General features: G+C 32.6%; 1 protein-coding gene and 2 long non-coding RNA genes across 3 annotated transcripts; 2 read left to right on the forward strand and 1 right to left on the reverse strand.

Annotated features, from left to right (window-relative positions):
- Nucleotides 1-187: 187 nt before the first annotated feature.
- ArgRS (arginine--tRNA ligase-like protein) lies at nucleotides 188-4,338 on the reverse strand. The gene is made up of 5 exons (XM_065509991.1): nucleotides 4,199-4,338; nucleotides 4,004-4,141; nucleotides 1,934-2,313; nucleotides 1,541-1,870; nucleotides 188-1,469 (listed from the first exon to the last, which is right to left on the reverse strand). Exons 1-5 carry the CDS (start codon nucleotides 4,238-4,240, stop codon nucleotides 320-322), a joined length of 2,040 nt encoding a protein of 679 aa, XP_065366063.1. The 5' UTR covers nucleotides 4,241-4,338; the 3' UTR covers nucleotides 188-319.
- A 3,359-nt stretch (nucleotides 4,339-7,697) lies between these two features.
- Nucleotides 7,698-8,395, forward strand: LOC135957927 (uncharacterized). The gene is made up of 3 exons (XR_010576436.1): nucleotides 7,698-7,838; nucleotides 7,910-7,996; nucleotides 8,074-8,395. It is a non-coding gene; the product is annotated as an uncharacterized LOC135957927 (long non-coding RNA).
- A 7,812-nt stretch (nucleotides 8,396-16,207) lies between these two features.
- On the forward strand, nucleotides 16,208-18,258 carry LOC135958861 (uncharacterized). Its single transcript, XR_010576463.1, has 3 exons — nucleotides 16,208-17,701; nucleotides 17,773-17,859; nucleotides 17,937-18,258. It is a non-coding gene; the product is annotated as an uncharacterized LOC135958861 (long non-coding RNA).
- The last annotated feature ends 1,368 nt before the right edge of the window (nucleotides 18,259-19,626 follow it).

Consider the following 19,626-nt stretch of genomic DNA (forward strand, 5'->3'; position numbering starts at 1 on the left):
GAAAAAGCTTACGAATATTTTCAAGATATTATTCATATTATTAAGCAAATATTTAAAAATTTAATTACAATCAGAGATAAAAACAAAATGTAAGATTGGTATTATGTTAGAAACAAATGTTTGGCGGGTAACATAAAAAATAAAACAAATATTTGTTTTATTTTTGTGTACAAGAAAAAGCGCTGTATTTATTTTTTTATTTATTTTTCTTCAATATTAAATATCAAAGCAGTACTTTATTGTTATTAAGTTTAAACAAATTTAAGTGAAAATGTTATACATAATGTGATCATTGTCGTTTCTGTTTTTATGAACAATTTTAAATCTTAGCCACTGGTTTCAAACCCAAAATATTGAAGCAATTTTTCAATACCGCTGCTGTAGCTTCACACAACAATATACGACTACGGTTGACTTTAACAATCTTTCCTTCCTTGTTCTTTTCAATGCAATAACAACTATCGTAGAATTCCGAAAATACCGTACACACTTCGTAACAGTATTCGCAGAGTAGATGCAGCAATAGGTCCTTGGAGATTTTCACCAACATATCGGGGAATTTGAGCAAAGTTTTCGCCAATTTCCATTCCTTTTCGTGGTCCAATTCTAGTTTACATGTTTGTAAAACTTTAGACAAATCGGAGAAATCTTCACCGCTGTTGCGTGATATAGAGCAAATGCGAGTGTAGGCATATAGAAGATAAACAGCCGTATTGCCACGATCTTCCAACATTTTATCGAATGAGAATACATATTCATTGGTGCGATTGTGACTTAAATCAGCGTATTTAATACAACCATAAGCTACAGATTCTTGGGCAGCCTTAAGTTCTTCGGGAGTCAATACCTTGTCACGTTCCTTTTCCAGAAGTTTCTCCAGAGATCTCTTTAGACCTTCATCCAAGAGATCGGATAACTTGACAGTATCACCCGAACGAGTCTTAAATTTCTTACCATCTTCACCCAGCACTACACCGAATTGCACATGGTCTGCACGATGCTTTTGAGGATCCATAATACCACATCTTTCGGCAGCCAAATAAATATTCTTCAAATGGGTATTTTGTCCAGCATCTACTACGTAAATTATCCATTCTGCCTTTTCTTCTTCGATTCTATAGCGTATAGCAGCCATATCGGATGTATCATAAGTGAAACCACCATCTGATTTTACAATAGTTAACGGTATCGAGTCTTTCTCTGCGGTAGCCCACATAATTTGTCTACCCTCATCGAATTCTAAAAGATTTTTAGATTTTAAATATTTTACCACCTCAACCATGCGGCTTTGGTAAAATGATTCTCCCTTTTCGGTCAGATGAACATCCAAGCGATCGTAAATTTTTTGGAATTCACGACGCGACACATCACATATCAATTTCCAGGCTTTAGTTGAATTTGGCTCGCCACTTTGTAACTGGACTACACGGTTGTAGGCACGTTTTTTGAATTCTTCATCTTCATCGAATCTTTTTAAGATTTTGTAAATTAATTTGTAAAAATCAATCAATAAACAAAAACAAATGTTGTAAATATTTACCTCTTTTTGGATTCTTTGTAGAAAGCTTGTAAATCACTTATAGGTGGACTCTCACTGAGGAAGTTGGGAAATCTGTCTTCCAAATGAGCAATCAACATACCGAATTGTGTACCCCAATCACCTAAATGATTAACACGCAACACATCGTGACCCATAAATTCCAATAAACGGGAAATCGATTCACCAATAATGGTGGAACGTAAATGGCCCACATGCATTTCTTTGGCAATATTTGGCGAGGAGAAATCAACGAGAATACGTTGGCGTTTAATATGAGGAGCTTTAACACCGGTACACAACATATTGGCTAATGCCTCAATGGCGTAGGTTCTAGTAAATGTATAAAAACAATATATTAAAATAAAGACAGATTAAATATAACAAATAAATTACTTTTTTAAGAACACATTTATAAATCCAGCACCAGCTACTTCCATTTTCTCAACCACAGGCGAAACTTGACATTGTTTTAATACCTCTTGGGCAATGTCACGTGGTGACTTATTAACGCCACTTGCTTTAAGAGTTTTTGATAAAGACATGGCACTATTGCATTGATAATCGCCAAACTTAGCTGCATTCGAATTTACGGGCGAAATAATAGCTGATGTACCGGCTAATTGAGGGTAAGCTTTGGCAATGGCATTTGTAAATAAATCCAACAAATGATCACTAATAGAAATCATTTCATTAATTTGCTCTGGAATAATGGCTGGAACGAAAGGTTTTACAGCAGCACTACCACCCTGGGTATTTTTCTCAACTTCCAAAGCCTAAATAAAATTGAAGATGAAATTAAAATTAAGGACTTAGCTTAAATAACATTTATATCTATCTTCTAATATATAAAAATCTCGTGTCACAATGTTTGTGTTTGAACTCCTCCAAAACGGCCCGATTTTTATGAAATTTTGTATGTATATTTGGTAGATATGAGAATAGGTCGTAAAGTATATTTTTTTACCGCTTGGTCGTTAGGGTGTCCCTATCCAGAAAATTTGTTTAAATTTATCGCATTTTTTATTTGGCATTAAAAAATATCTATAACCCCAAATTTTCACCCTCCTAGCCTCACCATCCATTTTTATACTGCGATTTTAGTATTTTTAGATGAGCAATATCCAAATCTTACAACTAGAACGATACGGCTCTACCGATTTTTAAGAAATTGTTTGTGTATATTTGGTAAGTATAAGAATATGTCGTGAAGTAATTTGATAAGAAAAATTTATTTTTCTTCATTTGGTATCAAAAAATACATATAATACCAAATTTTCACCCTACTATCCCTACCCGCCTATTTTGTACAATAATTTCAGTATTTTTGTATGAACAATTTATATGGCAAAACAACGTTTGCCGGGTCAGCTAGTTTAAAATAGAAATTTCGGAAAATTATATTAAAAATTGTTTAATTAGGTATAAATGGAAAATTGTGATATGTTTTCATGTTTTGTTGGGATGTGTAGTTACAATATATCACCAACATATTAAGCATTTTGCAGGAAATCAATATTTAATTATTTTTTCTTTAAACTTATTTTAAGAATTAAATGGGAATTTAGCACATAAAAATTAAACCTTACCAAAAAATAAATTTTTTATTCCCAAAAATAACTTTTTGATAAGTTGTTTATCATATCGGAATCGCAATATGTACATTTTTTCTCGAATAGGACTAATTTGTATAAACACCGATCTGTCAGAAATAATTTCAATAATGTCACCCCAGAAAACCAGTTTAAGATAACCGCAAGTTTATATTTTTATATTTCTTTCTGTTAATATTCGCATTTTATATATTTTTTGCCGGGCGCAATGAGGAGACGGTGTCTGATAAACCTGAGGGAACGCATCCTCGGATTACCATTCCTATCATGCTTAGATGAGCTATCAAGTTTGAGTCTTAGACGAATCTACTCTTTCATCAGAGAATCTGGTTGGTTTAGCCTGGAAACGATGGTCGTATAATTAATACCCAGATGTTTACCCCTTGGGTATCACAATGGGATCAGTTTTGAATGGACCCAAGCTGCTTGAAGAGTGGCTACCCATGGAACCTAACCTTGCAGGGCGCAGGGACACTAATTTGAATATGGAACACGGTCTCGCTCAATCCTTTTGTATATCAAAATCTTCTAAAGTATGGTCGTATATGTAGATTCAAAATGAAGGGTGAAGTGATTCACAATGTTAATAAATTGATGCATATATTACTAGAAAGGTATTTGAAGTATCTAAACCATATCAAAGGTTTAGATAATTTGTTAATTATAGGACTAAAATTCCTGTAACTCATAAACTTAAGATATCAAGCTATGTCCATGACCTTTTCATACCGAAATGAAATAAATAAAATAAAAATAAAAAATAATGTGATGACTGGCTTGACAATAAATACTTTTCAATTTAATGTTTACCCTTTATTCACAAATTTAATATATGTAAATATTTAAAACTTACATTTTGTAATACAGCCAAACGATGTTTAAGCTTTGTATTTTCCAATTGCAATTTCATTAGGCTGTCGTCATGTTCTTCCAAACCTACAGCATTCTTCGTATCATCAATTTGCGCACGCAGCTCAGCTGTCAGTTGTTCCTAAAAAAATCACAAATTTCAGCATTCCCTTTCAACTATTTTATACAAATATCTTACTAATTCATGTAATGTATCAATTTCACGCTTTAAGCTAGTCATTTTCTATAAATTACTGATACTTTTCCACTTTATTATACAAACTGCCACATGTAGTTCATTGGACAAAAAATAGAATAACAGAAATAGCGGCTGTCAACATGCTTCTTTTTGTAAACAATACACTCAATAAAACTGATGACATTAGGAAGTGTTTGGAAAGACACATTTCTTTTATTGAATATATCCAAACACTTCCCATTACGGCGACTTCACACGAATTGCAGCGAATTTTGTATTTGTTTTCAAGATTTCCACGACTGGAAACATTGGAACGGCAGCGAACATGATTCATGTTTGTCAGTCAGACTCGTCAAACATGCCTATCTAAATTACATGCGTGTTTGACAAACACTATCAAGGCGTATTTAACAAGGTGACAGCAGTGGCGAATTGAAATAAATACAGGCGAATTCACTTATTTTTTATATATAGAGTTTGACATACGCGCGTACGTGCGGATATTTTTTATATATGTAGTTTGACATTTGTGCGTGCTATTTCTATAATCAGCTGTGCTGCCGATGGCACCTTATTTAATGCACCTTGAACACTATTAAATTAAGCAGGGATTTTTTACTCGTCGGACAGGTAAGGATTACAGTGCTGCCAACTTTTTTTTTTTGGAGAAATCGTCAATTTTAAAAAAAAATCGTCAAGACTAAAATTCGTTAAAAATACCAAACATTTTTTTATTAACTTTTTAAATATTTTTATTTTCTTTAAATGTAAATAAAGTTATTATTTAATAAAAAAAAAATAATTAATTTAATTTTGGTATTATGTGACTTTACTCTGGTACATTTCTGTTTGACATTTTTTAAATAAGTAATTTTTAATTGCTATATTAAAACACTGAGAATTATTTAACTTAAGATAATCTTTTGAAAACAATATTCCTTTTAATGTTGAAGAATCCAAAGCTTCTGATTTTTGTTTTATTCAAATTTACAATATTAAAAATTCTTTCAACGTTGGCCGACGAATATGGTAGTGCCATTAAACTCGAAACAACTTATGCTAAAATTGGGAAGGCCTTTGCATTGTTGAGACTCTTATTTAAATAGAAATATTTTTCAAATGTTTAGAGTTCGGTGAATTTCATATTACGTAATTCTAGAACTTCATTATCAAGTTCTTTTCCATTTAATAAATTTGGAATAAGTTTGGCCAATTGTAAAATTGAATAATTTGTTTTGTTCAATGGAGTTTAATCCTTCTAAAAGTTTATCGCCAAAATCAAAACGTTTTAAACTTTGTGAAACAAATTCGCGGGAAAAATGAGAAATCGTCATTTTAATAAATTTTACTTAAAAAATCGTCAAAATGACGATAAATCGTCAAAGTTGGCCGCGCTGAAGGATTACATGTGACTCGTTGTATGACTGTTTGAAGAGGTTTTCTGTCGCAGAAAAAATCGTTGATTTACTCGATACTCGTTTCGAATAACGATTTTTTTTTTAAATATTTAAAACAAGGCGAATCTTGATTTAAAAATGAATTGCAAATTTCTGCGAAACAAATCAATTGCAACAAGTGCGTCGAAGAATAAAAATTATATTTTTAAAATGTGTCGTGTTTTTAATGTTTAATTTAAATAATAATAATATAAAAGTACAGTTAATGTAAAATAAAAAGTGCCAATAATTTTTGTGGTGGTACATGTGTTAAAAAGTAAAGGTAAGTAATATTTGAAAAAAAAAATTAATTCTTAATCAATTTTTTAATTCATTACTGGTTTATAAAACGATTTTTGTATGGAAATTTGAAGATGTTGTAAGATATTGCAACAAATTTTAGAAATAGTGTAGATCAAAATATCCTTAAATCAATGGCATTAGACCCTTTTCACACTAGGCAATTTAGTTGCGCAAGTCTCTTGCCCAACAACAAAACAGCATGCAAAATTTTCTTCTCCTCAACCCGACATTACCTCTGGTATCTACAAACACAAGAGACTTGCGCAACTAAATTGCCTAGTTTGAAAAGGGTCGAATGCCATTGATTTAAGGATATTTTGATCTACACTATTTGATTCTACACTATAATTTTTGATACTTTTTATTTTCATATACCAAAATTCCTAAAACGGGGAAAATGTGTTCCAAAAAATAGTTTTTTAGAAAAGACCCTACTGTGACGTTGTTTACAGTGCGATAGTAAAAAAGGTTTGTAAGTATTTAAACATGATATAGGGCTATACAACCGTTTTTTTTTAAATTGGCAAAGTTTGGATAGGTCTGGAGGCGACTAGGTCTGCTTAAGTGAGCCAAGTTTTACTTTGCACGCTTTTGCATTAGGTTCTCTTTTCAAATCATAAAATTTTATACAGTCAAAATTTTTTTCTACAAAAGAAAAAATATAGGGACTTTTTTTGGAAAAAAACGTAAAAAATAGGTCAATTTTACATGTTCCAACTTTGGATGCATGTAACTTTTTATAGGTAAGAGATAAATTTATCCTGGTTTTATTCAAAATTTTATAGCAAAAATATCTGATATTTTTAAAAAAATTTAGACCTTCCGTAGGGCCGCCATATGTTGAAAACAAAAAAAAATCGAGCAGAATTAAAAAAAATAAATTAATAAATAAACCGAAATATGTTGCGATGGTGGAAATGGTTATTGTTTGCCTTCGGGTTGTAGGTTTTCTTTTGGTGGTGTGAATTGTTCGCTGGGTATCTGTATTGTTGTGGGTTAGAAGATATCAGGAAATATTGAGATAATTGAACAATATAATTAAGGGTACTTACCGGAGTTTTGTTAGCGGAGGTCGGGAATCCAGACTCTGGAGGCCTTAACTGAGGAGTGGTGTCTCGTCGTGTTTATCTGAACTGTCCCAGGAGTTCTGTTGCTAGTGGTTGTGTTCCTGTCGTTTGGTTTGTTATTAATGTGGATGTTGTGATTAGTTGGTATTCCTTGTGAATTGTGTTGTTTTTGTTGTGGAAAGTATTCATTCATTCTTTGGTGTTTATTTTGATGTAAATTATTGATTTTTATTTCTTTTAATGTTTCTTGTTTGTATTGTTTATATTTTTTTTAGCTTGTTTATATGATTGTAGTGTTTCGTGTTGTTAATGTCTAGCTGTCAAAAAAGTTTTTATTTGCAGACTGGAAATCATTAGGTAGGGTTGTATTTTTTAGTAGTTTTTAGTATGGTAAAGCTACCAGATGTAATGGTCATGAGGCGAAATATTTCCAAATTAAGAGAAAATTAATTTTCTCTCTAGATTTGGAAAATGCAAGGCCATCGGAAAAGTACATTGACCTTCTTTTATATGTTATTTCGTGTACTTGTGTGTTGTGTATTTGTTATGTTATTAACCGGTATATGTTTTTTTATTATAGTATTTGTTTTTTTTTATTTGTTATTGCAATTGATTTGCACTGAGGACTTAGCGTAGCTTCAATATACTTAGAATATTTAATATTAAAGTGGCAGACGTTTAGTCAAGTTCATTTTACGAACAAATTTGAGTTCAGATTGTGAATAATATTATTAAAGGAAAATAATATCAATCTTTTGATTTTTGTGTTTCTGAAATTAAACATACAATTTGGAATAGGAATATTGAAAATATTTCAAGAAAATTATTAAACAAGTAAGTTTATAGCGTGAACATAGTTCTGCTTAAATGAGCATTTGCTTAAAGAATATTTTGAAATTCAACAGATTTGTGAAGAGTAAAGATAAACAGTGATTGGACCAGAACTGATTCTTGGAACCATCTTAGAGTCATCAACGGGTAGTGCAGAACCAGTAAGATGTTTAATTTACATGTATATATTTTAAAATATGCATATAAGGTAACGTTTTCTTTATTTAATTTTCATTAGATTTTTATAAAGTGGCAGCACAACCAATATATTACAAACTGGGTGACCCTAGGTTGGAAAAAGCTTTCATTGTGCAGAAGTAAAAGCTCTGTACAAGAAGTAAAAGCTCTCTCCAAGAATTTGTATTTAGCAAGAGTCTGAACCCAAGAAAATAAGTCTTAACTGTGGAGGGAACGGAAATCCCAGTTGGAAATTTTAGAAGAAAAGGGAGGCAAACGTATTGTTCTCAGTGGCTGTAGGGATTAGGTTAAAGTTAGGAATTACTTTTAGGGGATCTTGGAAAATTATATTTTAAACCTATTAGATTAAGTTTTGAAACTATTAGGGCGTTATTTGTAAAAAGGATCCATCGAGATATTTATAAATTAGTTTACCGATAACAAAGACAAACCAGAGAAATATTTAGGTTTTGCGAAATAAATCTGTCCTTCAACGAGCTCTTTTAGGGATAGGAATAATATTCGGGAAAATTTAGTACTACAGGCTTAAATGATAAGCCAATTACAAATCAAGTTTGATCCTTTAAATTAGTTTTTTTTTTGTAAAACAGTTAGAATCATAGATTTAATTTAGATCTTAGTTTTTTTTTTTTTATTGATAATTTTAGTTTTTTATTGATAAATTGAATAATAAGAACAATTTCATCTAAAAACCATAGTAATTTGCTTCCAAAAACCATAATTTGAGACAAGAATAATTTGTTTTACAATAATCAGGAAAACGGAAACGGAAATAGAATAAAAATAAATACAATATATAAAAGCCACCTTAGTATTAAGTTATTGTAATGTAGTTTTGTTAATATTTAATAAATAATGTTTTGGTAAATTTTAAATATTGGTTTTCAGTCGTCTTGGTTCGAGATGGTCAAAAAGGTATAAAAGGGTAAGTTGTTGGTAAACCTAATCAGAAAAAAGGGATCATATGAACTTAATGTGATGACATAGGTTGGGACTAGGGCAACGACGAGTCTGGGTGTCACATCTGTCCCAGGGTATTAGTGTTTCAAGTTGGTGTACTGTAGGGTGTTTTAATGTCCGTGCATTTTGTATTCTTTTGTAGTGTTCTTTTGTTTACTTTTTATTTTTGTTTTATTGTGCGAAGCAGATATGTGGTGAGGGTTCCGGTGGACCACCCCTGTATAAAGATTTTTGAGCTAGTCAGCGACCCACATACATGACCAAGAGGAGGTTTCGTAACAGTAAATGGCGCCCAATTTATAGACCGGAAATCAATAGGAAATAGACAATTTCATTTAGTATGTTGTAGTATAATTAGTAGTTTATCTCAGACTTATAGTACTGATTGTAGATTGCATTATACTTATTACGCATTAAGTGAATTTAAAAACAAATCTCAGGAAGATAAACAAAATTAGTAAATTTATAGTTTCAGAATAATAGAAAATTAAGAGTTAGTGGCCAAGCAAATATTGCTTGTTTGCATTAACAATAAACTTTAAGTTAATAGTAATGTTAATGGTTATGTCCTGACTCAATGAAATCAGTTTGCTTAACCCTAACGTTACAACCGGAAATGGAATCCTATAAAATAAATTTGATAGTAGTTCCAAAAGATTTTTATACCCTTCAGCTTCGTGAGAAGGGTATATATAAGTTTGTCATTCCGTTTGTAATTTCTACATTTTTCATTTCCGACCCAATAAAGTATATATATTCTGGATCCTTATAGATAGCGGAGTCGATTAAGCCATGTCCGTCTGTCTGTCTGTCTGTCTGTCTGTTGAAATCAATTTTCTGAAGGCCCCAGATATCTCCGGGATCCAAATCTTCAACAATTCTGTCAGACATACTTTCGAGAATTTTGCTATTTAAAATCAGCAAAATCCGTCCATAAATAACGGAGATATGAGCAAAAATCCGAGACAACCTCTGAAAATTTCATCAAAAAACACAATGTATTGCATGCTTTGACAAAAAAAACAACAAAACGTATGTTTGGATGTGCAAGTTTTGTGTATTTTGTTTTTTTTTGTGTTTTGTTTCTTTTGGCGTTGTTGTTTTTTATACAACTAAACGGTTGTTTGGTTGTGTGTTGGTTTTTTTTTACAAAAAAGCAACAAAACGTAGGCTTGGATGTGCAGGCTTTGCGTATTTTGTTTTTTTTTGTGTTTTGTTTCTTTTGGCGTTGTTGTTGTTTTTTATACAATTAAACGTATGTTTGGATGTGTGTTGGTTTCATTGGCTTGCGTATTTTGTTTTTTCTTTTGGTGTTTTGTTTCGTTTGGCATTGTTGTTGTTTTTTGTGTTCTTGATAAATTTAGGATGCTGTACGCTGAAAGTGGGCAATGTACATACATATATACTAATTATAAAAAATAATAATGCATCCACAACAAAGGTGAAGGGTATATAAGATTCGGCATAGCCGAATATAGCACTCTTACTTGTTTTTACTAGAATGGTACACCAAATAAAGCAAACACAATTAGGAATCGTCGAATGTTTACCAACAATTTACAATAATAAAAATTTAAATTAATGTATAAAATAATTTTTGACCATAAAGTAAGAACAAGATTGAGCTGAAATCCATATAAATGTAGTAATTGTTTGTGTTTAGAAATTTGTGTAAATCTTTTGTTTATTGTATTAATTGTATGTACAAAATATTTTAATATTTTTTGTTAACCACACAATTGCAAATAGAAAAATTTAATTTTTTTTACTGAATCTAAATCTACATAATTGAATATTTGATTTAAGAATTTTGAGTTTAGTTTTTGTGTAGAATTGATGATCAAGATGTTTGTTGGTCATTCAGCTAAGAAGCCTTTAAATAGTAAACCTGAAAGAGAGGAAAGAGATAGGAATATTATTGATATGTCAGAGACAATTAATACTCCATCTAATAACCCACCTCAGAATAACGAAACAGCCACAACAACATCGAAGGGAGCAATTCCAAAGACCACAAATCCTCAGCAATTTACAAATTTTTCTATTCCACCTCCATTGATTCCGAAAACTCATCCGCCAGTGGAGAAAAATGCTAGGGAATATGCCAATGTGATTAGGAACGTGATAAGAGAATCCAACACAGAGTATCGATCGGATCTAGAGGAAAAGATTGAACTGAAAATAAAAGATAGTTTAAGATTAGGGTTTTCAGATATGCTGAAAGAAATACAGAAAATAGCCAGATTAAATAGATCTTCTGCAAGTTCGAGCGAAATGAGTGAGGAGAGAAGAAAAGGCGACGGAAACAATGTAGTAGACATTGAAAAAGAAGAATCTGAGATTCAACATATAATGCCTAGGAGATTAGATTTCCAATATGTACCACTAAATAGTGAAACAGATTCAAATTTGAACGGCCCTAATAATCCTCTACCGAACAATAATAGGCAAATTTCCTCAATAAGGATTGACAAATGGGACGTTGTGTTTGATGGGAATAATGAGAATCTGAATGTTGAAGATTTCATATTCAGAATAGAATACCTGCAACAACACCATGGATGTCCTTGGATGGAAGTTATGGGAGACTTCCATAGATTGTTAAGTGGAGAGGCCAAAGAATGGTATTGGTCTGTGATTAGGGAAAAGCAAATTAGAAATTGGTCCGATCTGAAAGGTGCTCTTTTACAACAATACCGATCGAACCGTAGCGAATACGAATTCATGAGAGACTTTGAAGAACGTCGCCAAAGACCAGGAGAATCCATAAACACATATTTTTCTGTAATGAGAAAGTTAAGAACCAGATTAAGGACACCGTTACCAGAACATGAAGTCGTAAGAATAATAAAGAGAAACTTACGAACTAACTTATCTCAGATTTTATACCCCATGAAAATTTACACCGTAGAACAATTGCGCGACGAATGTATAGAGATTGAGAGGAATTATTTTAAAAGAGAGCATATTGTAATGCCAGATTCAAGATTTGCACGGTCTAGAAGAGTAGAAGAAGTTTATGAAAATCAGACAGAATCTGAAGATTGGGAACAAGTGGAGGAAATAAGGGTGAATAGAAATAAGGTTACAAAACCAGAATCGAATCAAGTGTCGTTGATCTGTTGGAACTGCCGTTATCCAGGCCATTCTTTCATGGATTGTCCATCAGTTCAACGAAATTTATTTTGTTATAAATGTGGATTGATAGGAGTAATCACACCCAAATGTCCAAAATGTTTGGAAAACTCAATGAGGAGTGTGTCGAAGACGGGAGAGTCACGCTCCACCCAAACTCCCGACACAAATTGAAAGATGCTGGAGTACAGGTTAGGCCAAACGAATTCAATGAAAGGGAATCGTTAGAATATGAAAATATGATGCTAGATACCAGTGATAGGAAGAAAATAGATGTAGTAGAAAAAGGAAAGTCATTGAAAGGGAATGGAAAGTATAAGTCGTATGAGGAAAGATTAAGAAACTATAAAATAGTAAGAAATAGAATATTTAATGAAGAAATAGGAATAAATAGATTAATTAGGATAAGGAAGGTAAGAAACAAGTTTCGCCGAAAACGAAAACTATGCGGAAGGATAAGATACACTATCCAAATGTGTTGTGAAGCAAAGAAAGGAATCATAAGAGATCCAAGGGCATTTGCAAATATTAAATTAGAAGGAATAGAAGTTAAAGGATTGTTAGATTCAGGTGCCTCGATTAGTATTTTAGGTCATAATTGTCATGAAATTATAGATAAGTTAGATTTAGATATAGATCCAGTTTATGTTAGCATTAGGACTGCAGGAGGCAATGAATATAACGTATTAGGGAAAATAAGCATACCGGTAGATTATAAGAATCAAATTAAGACAGTGCAATTTTATGTATGCCCAGATTTGGTCCAAGAAGCCTATCTAGGAGTAGACTTCTGGAAGACATTTAATTTGGCACCTGAAATTTTCAATTGTAATGAAATTAACATTGATAAGTTGAAGGAAGATTTTCCTCTTGAAACCGATAACATAGAACAACATGAGTTATCAGATCATGAACTGAAACAATTGGAGGAAGTAAAGAGAAAGTTTAGGTCCTATGAAGAGCATGGCTTAGGTAGAACTGAGGCAGAAATGCATACAATTGAACTGGTCGAAGGAGCTACATCGGTAAAGGATAGACATTACCCTGTATCCCCTGCGGTACAAGAGCTAATCTTCGCAGAAGTCGATGAGATGTTAAGATTAGGTGTGATAGAAGAGAGTCAAAGCCCCTGGAGTAGTCGATGTACTCTAGTCAGAAAACCAGGCAAAAATAGATTATGTCTTGATGCTAGGAAGTTGAATGAGAGGACCATTAAAGACGCCTATCCTATTCAAAATATTGAGGCGATACTAAGCAGGCTGGATGAAACTTTTTATATCAGTAGTGTTGATTTAAAGTTTGCTTTTTGGCAAATTCCTCTGGAATCCAAATCTAAAGCCTACACAGCCTTCACTATACCAGGTCGCCCGTTATATCAGTATACAGTAATGCCATTTGGCTTATGTAACGCGGCACAAAGGCTGTGTAGACTCATGGATAAAGTGATTCCAGAGGAACTTAAAACTAATGTCTTCGTCTACTTAGACGATCTACTGGTAATCTCAGCTGATTTTGAAAAGCATTTGATCTTGTTAAAAAAGGTAGCTGAATGTCTTGAAAAGGCTAATCTAACAATCGGACTCAGGAAATCAAAATTTTGCTTCAAGGAGTTGCGGTATTTAGGTTTTATAGTAGGGGGTGGAATAATGAAAACCGACCCGAATAAAATAGAGGCTATAAGGCAAATACCAATACCGAAATCGGTTAGAGAAATCCGAAGTTTTCTCGGGACAGCCGGATGGTATCGGCGTTTCATTCGAAACTTTTCGACATTAGCCGCTCCATTAACAGACTTGATCAAAAAAGGTTCAAAATTCATAATTACTAAAGAAGCTACTGAAAGTTTCAACAAATTGAAAATTGCCTTGACCTCTGCACCAGTTTTGGCACATCCCAATTTTAGGAAAAGATTTTTTGTCCAATGCGATGCATCGGATTATGGTGTTGGAGCAGTGCTCTTTCAGAAAGACGAAGACAACAACGAAAAACCTATAGCTTTCTTCTCTATGAAGCTTAATCCGGCGCAAAAAAATTATAGCGTTACGGAAAAAGAATGTTTAGCTGCAGTTCTAGCAGTTAACAAATTCCGGCCATATATTGAACTGATGCCGTTCACGGTTATCACAGACCATGCCAGTTTAAAATGGCTTATGTCTTTAAAGGATCTAAACGGTAGACTGGCCAGATGGGCTCTAAAATTGCAAGGCTATGACTTTATAATAGAACATCGCAAGGGATCTGAAAACATAGTGGCTGATACATTGTCTAGAGCGATTGAGGAAATTGATTATTCTCCAGAAGATTTACTAGGGTTTGAAACAACAGAATTTGAAACAGAAGATTATAAGGAATTGAGAAACACAATTTTGGCAAACATTGATAAACTCCCGGACATTAAAGTAGAAAATGGAATGGTATATAAAAAACAAAGTTATTCATCAGATTCTGACATTTTAGAAGAATTCCGATGGAAACTTTGGGTCCCAGGTTCTTTGACCCATGAGCTAATCAGACTTGCACACGAACCTGCCGAGAAATCTCATGGAGGAATAAGAAAAACGTTAGAATCTTTACGAAGTAAATTTTATTGGCCGAATATGATTCTACAGGTCAAAAATTTTGTAAATAATTGTATTAAGTGTAAAGAATGCAAGTCTGTAAATGTAAGATTAACTCCGGGAATAGGAAATGAAGTTGTCACTAATCGTCCCTTTCAAAAACTATACATCGATTTTCTAGGTAAATATCCTAGATCGAAAACTGGAAACGCATACATCTTTATAGTTTTAGATCATTTAACAAAGTTTGTGTTCCTCAAAGCTATGAGAGAAGCTACAACCAAAAATGTTGTTAAGTTTTTAGTAGAACAAGTGTTCCATAATTTCGGGGTACCGGAAACAATCCACTCAGATAATGGACAACAGTTTACGTCTAAAGAGTTTGGAAAAATGGTGGAAGATTTTAAAATATGTCATATGCGAACTGCAGTACATTCCCCACAATCGAACGCAGCAGAAAGAGTTAACCAAAGTATTTTATCTGCGATAAGAATATATTTGGAAGAAGACCATAGAGAATGGGACTTGAACTTACCGTCAATAGAACTAGCACTAAGAAATTCAGTCCATTCAGCTATTGGTGTTAGCCCTTTCATGGCACTTTTTGGTCAAAATATGTTCACTTCCGGTACGGATTATAAATTAGCTCGAAAACTTAAATCTTTAGATGATAGCGAACTAGTATTATTAGAGAATAGGGATAGATTAAGAATCATACGCGAGACAATAAAGGAGAATATACACAAACAATATGAGAAAAGTTCTCTCAAATATGATAAGGGAGCTAGAATCACACGTTTTATCCCAGGACAAGAAGTTTTTAAGAGAAATTTCGTATTGAGTAATTTTAGTAAAAATCTAAATGCGAAATTTTGTAAGAAATTCTCTAAATGTAGAGTAACAAGAGTCCTGGGAAACAACATGTATGAGCTAGAGACACTAAATGGAAAATCTCTTGGAGTTTATCATGCCAAAGATATCCGACAGTAGTGTCAGAAAGAAAAAGGACAGTATCAAATGGTTTGAAGTAATGGGAATGTATGCAATATTAGGATTAGTTTAGTTTTACTCACATGTGCAATATTTTTTTTTATTTCACTAGATTATAAGCTGAATTTGTCCTTTTATGTTGATTATTTTTCTATTTTTACACCATTCTGTCTGTCCCATTCGTGTCTTGGCTGTGATAAATTTTTTTTTACATTCCATTCATACACCATGTTAGGTACCATAAGTGTCTTAGCTGTGATATTAGTATAAGTTCAAATTATACTAGAAAATGTGTAACACAAGACCTGTGATGAAATCTGTTGTCTCTCCTGTTTGTGTCTTATAGGGATGAATTTATGGGCTGTGCAATCTAGGTTAGCTATCGATGTTATAGGAATCCATTCTTCAGTGATGTTTGACCTGAAAATAAGAAGATATTTTTACAAAGTAAATGCTTATTTTATTTTGGTTCGATATGAAAATACTTCCCGTAACAATTAAATAAAGTATAGTTGATGAAACCTCTGAACTTTTTATTAATAAAAAGAATTCAGAGATTCTCACTAGTTCTGGACACAAAGTTGAAGATCGGTGGAAAAATTAATAGAGGCGTAACCCAATTGTTTTATTTTGCCTTATGGGCGTTCGTTTAAAAGCACACTGGTGTGCACTACTGATTAAAGATCAGTAACAAGAAATTTAGTTTTAGATTGTTTGTTAAGGGTTGCCTCTACGATTTCTTTCCACCAAGAAAGAATTTCGGGAGAGTGCTGTGTGTCCAGGGAAACTAGTAAAAGCGTATCAACTAGTCACATGAAGAGTTACGCGGTTCCTAGTAGATGAAAAAGAACATTACTGTATGTTTGGAGAATAACAATGTACTTACCAATAATTGCCCGGCTAACTTTGAAGTAGGCTGAGACCCTTAATCTCAAGGCCATGAGAATTCCCCACGTTGGGCATTTTAAGGCAAATATGGATTCGCACACCGTCTCCTCTGGCTGATGTCAGCGAACCCGGAGTTTTGTTGCGATGGTGGAAATGGTTATTGTTTGCCTTCGGGTTGTAGGTTTTCTTTTGGTGGTGTGAATTGTTCGCTGGGTATCTGTATTGTTGTGGGTTAGAAGATATCAGGAAATATTGAGATAATTGAACAATATAATTAAGGGTACTTACCGGAGTTTTGTTAGCGGAGGTCGGGAATCCAGACTCTGGAGGCCTTAACTGAGGAGTGGTGTCTCGTCGTGTTTATCTGAACTGTCCCAGGAGTTCTGTTGCTAGTGGTTGTGTTCCTGTCGTTTGGTTTGTTATTAATGTGGATGTTGTGATTAGTTGGTATTCCTTGTGAATTGTGTTGTTTTTGTTGTGGAAAGTATTCATTCATTCTTTGGTGTTTATTTTGATGTAAATTATTGATTTTTATTTCTTTTAATGTTTCTTGTTTGTATTGTTTATATTTTTTTTAGCTTGTTTATATGATTGTAGTGTTTCGTGTTGTTAATGTCTAGCTGTCAAAAAAGTTTTTATTTGCAGACTGGAAATCATTAGGTAGGGTTGTATTTTTTAGTAGTTTTTAGTATGGTAAAGCTACCAGATGTAATGGTCATGAGGCGAAATATTTCCAAATTAAGAGAAAATTAATTTTCTCTCTAGATTTGGAAAATGCAAGGCCATCGGAAAAGTACATTGACCTTCTTTTATATGTTATTTCGTGTACTTGTGTGTTGTGTATTTGTTATGTTATTAACCGGTATATGTTTTTTTATTATAGTATTTGTTTTTTTTTATTTGTTATTGCAATTGATTTGCACTGAGGACTTAGCGTAGCTTCAATATACTTAGAATATTTAATATTAAAGTGGCAGACGTTTAGTCAAGTTCATTTTACGAACAAATTTGAGTTCAGATTGTGAATAATATTATTAAAGGAAAATAATATCAATCTTTTGATTTTTGTGTTTCTGAAATTAAACATACAATTTGGAATAGGAATATTGAAAATATTTCAAGAAAATTATTAAACAAGTAAGTTTATAGCGTGAACATAGTTCTGCTTAAATGAGCATTTGCTTAAAGAATATTTTGAAATTCAACAGATTTGTGAAGAGTAAAGATAAACAGTGATTGGACCAGAACTGATTCTTGGAACCATCTTAGAGTCATCAACGGGTAGTGCAGAACCAGTAAGATGTTTAATTTACATGTATATATTTTAAAATATGCATATAAGGTAACGTTTTCTTTATTTAATTTTCATTAGATTTTTATAAAGTGGCAGCACAACCAATATATTACAAACTGGGTGACCCTAGGTTGGAAAAAGCTTTCATTGTGCAGAAGTAAAAGCTCTGTACAAGAAGTAAAAGCTCTCTCCAAGAATTTGTATTTAGCAAGAGTCTGAACCCAAGAAAATAAGTCTTAACTGTGGAGGGAACGGAAATCCCAGTTGGAAATTTTAGAAGAAAAGGGAGGCAAACGTATTGTTCTCAGTGGCTGTAGGGATTAGGTTAAAGTTAGGAATTACTTTTAGGGGATCTTGGAAAATTATATTTTAAACCTATTAGATTAAGTTTTGAAACTATTAGGGCGTTATTTGTAAAAAGGATCCATCGAGATATTTATAAATTAGTTTACCGATAACAAAGACAAACCAGAGAAATATTTAGGTTTTGCGAAATAAATCTGTCCTTCAACGAGCTCTTTTAGGGATAGGAATAATATTCGGGAAAATTTAGTACTACAGGCTTAAATGATAAGCCAATTACAAATCAAGTTTGATCCTTTAAATTAGTTTTTTTTTTGTAAAACAGTTAGAATCATAGATTTAATTTAGATCTTAGTTTTTTTTTTTTTATTGATAATTTTAGTTTTTTATTGATAAATTGAATAATAAGAACAATTTCATCTAAAAACCATAGTAATTTGCTTCCAAAAACCATAATTTGAGACAAGAATAATTTGTTTTACAATAATCAGGAAAACGGAAACGGAAATAGAATAAAAATAAATACAATATATAAAAGCCACCTTAGTATTAAGTTATTGTAATGTAGTTTTGTTAATATTTAATAAATAATGTTTTGGTAAATTTTAAATATTGGTTTTCAGTCGTCTTGGTTCGAGATGGTCAAAAAGGTATAAAAGGGTAAGTTGTTGGTAAACCTAATCAGAAAAAAGGGATCATATGAACTTAATGTGATGACATAGGTTGGGACTAGGGCAACGACGAGTCTGGGTGTCACATCTGTCCCAGGGTATTAGTGTTTCAAGTTGGTGTACTGTAGGGTGTTTTAATGTCCGTGCATTTTGTATTCTTTTGTAGTGTTCTTTTGTTTACTTTTTATTTTTGTTTTATTGTGCGAAGCAGATATGTGGTGAGGGTTCCGGTGGACCACCCCTGTATAAAGATTTTTGAGCTAGTCAGCGACCCACATACATGACCAAGAGGAGGTTTCGTAACAAATATCTCTTGAAATAAAAGAGATAACTTACATATGCATGCATGTTTTTTGTAGGTCTCCTTAAGGACTATTTATATTTTAAATTTCAGCTCATTCGGATCATACTTGGATTTTTGGAGATACTTTTAAAAATGTGACCCCCGAGATGGCGAGTAATTATGCTAATTAAGCGTAAAGTGCTATATTTACAACTTTTGTATCTTTGGTGAACCCATTTAAATATTTTCTGGCAAAAATTTTCGTAGAATATTTTAATCCTTAAATGTCCTTTTTGAAAGGACATTTTTTGATTTTCTCGAAAAAAAAATGGCCAAAAGAGAGGAGCTAGAGGGTTAAGACATTGATTAATGCTCACTTCGATCAAAAAAATTAAAACTTTGACCCACTGTAAAAAAAATTTAGACCAGGTGGACTATAAGTTTATTCCACAAAAATGATCTACTCAACGTGCTCTTTCAAAATTATATGGTCGCTATTCTGTTCCAATCA

This window comes from Calliphora vicina, chromosome 4 (genome assembly GCF_958450345.1).
Source record: "Calliphora vicina chromosome 4, idCalVici1.1, whole genome shotgun sequence".
In the NCBI taxonomy this organism is placed as follows: domain Eukaryota; kingdom Metazoa; phylum Arthropoda; class Insecta; order Diptera; family Calliphoridae; genus Calliphora; species Calliphora vicina.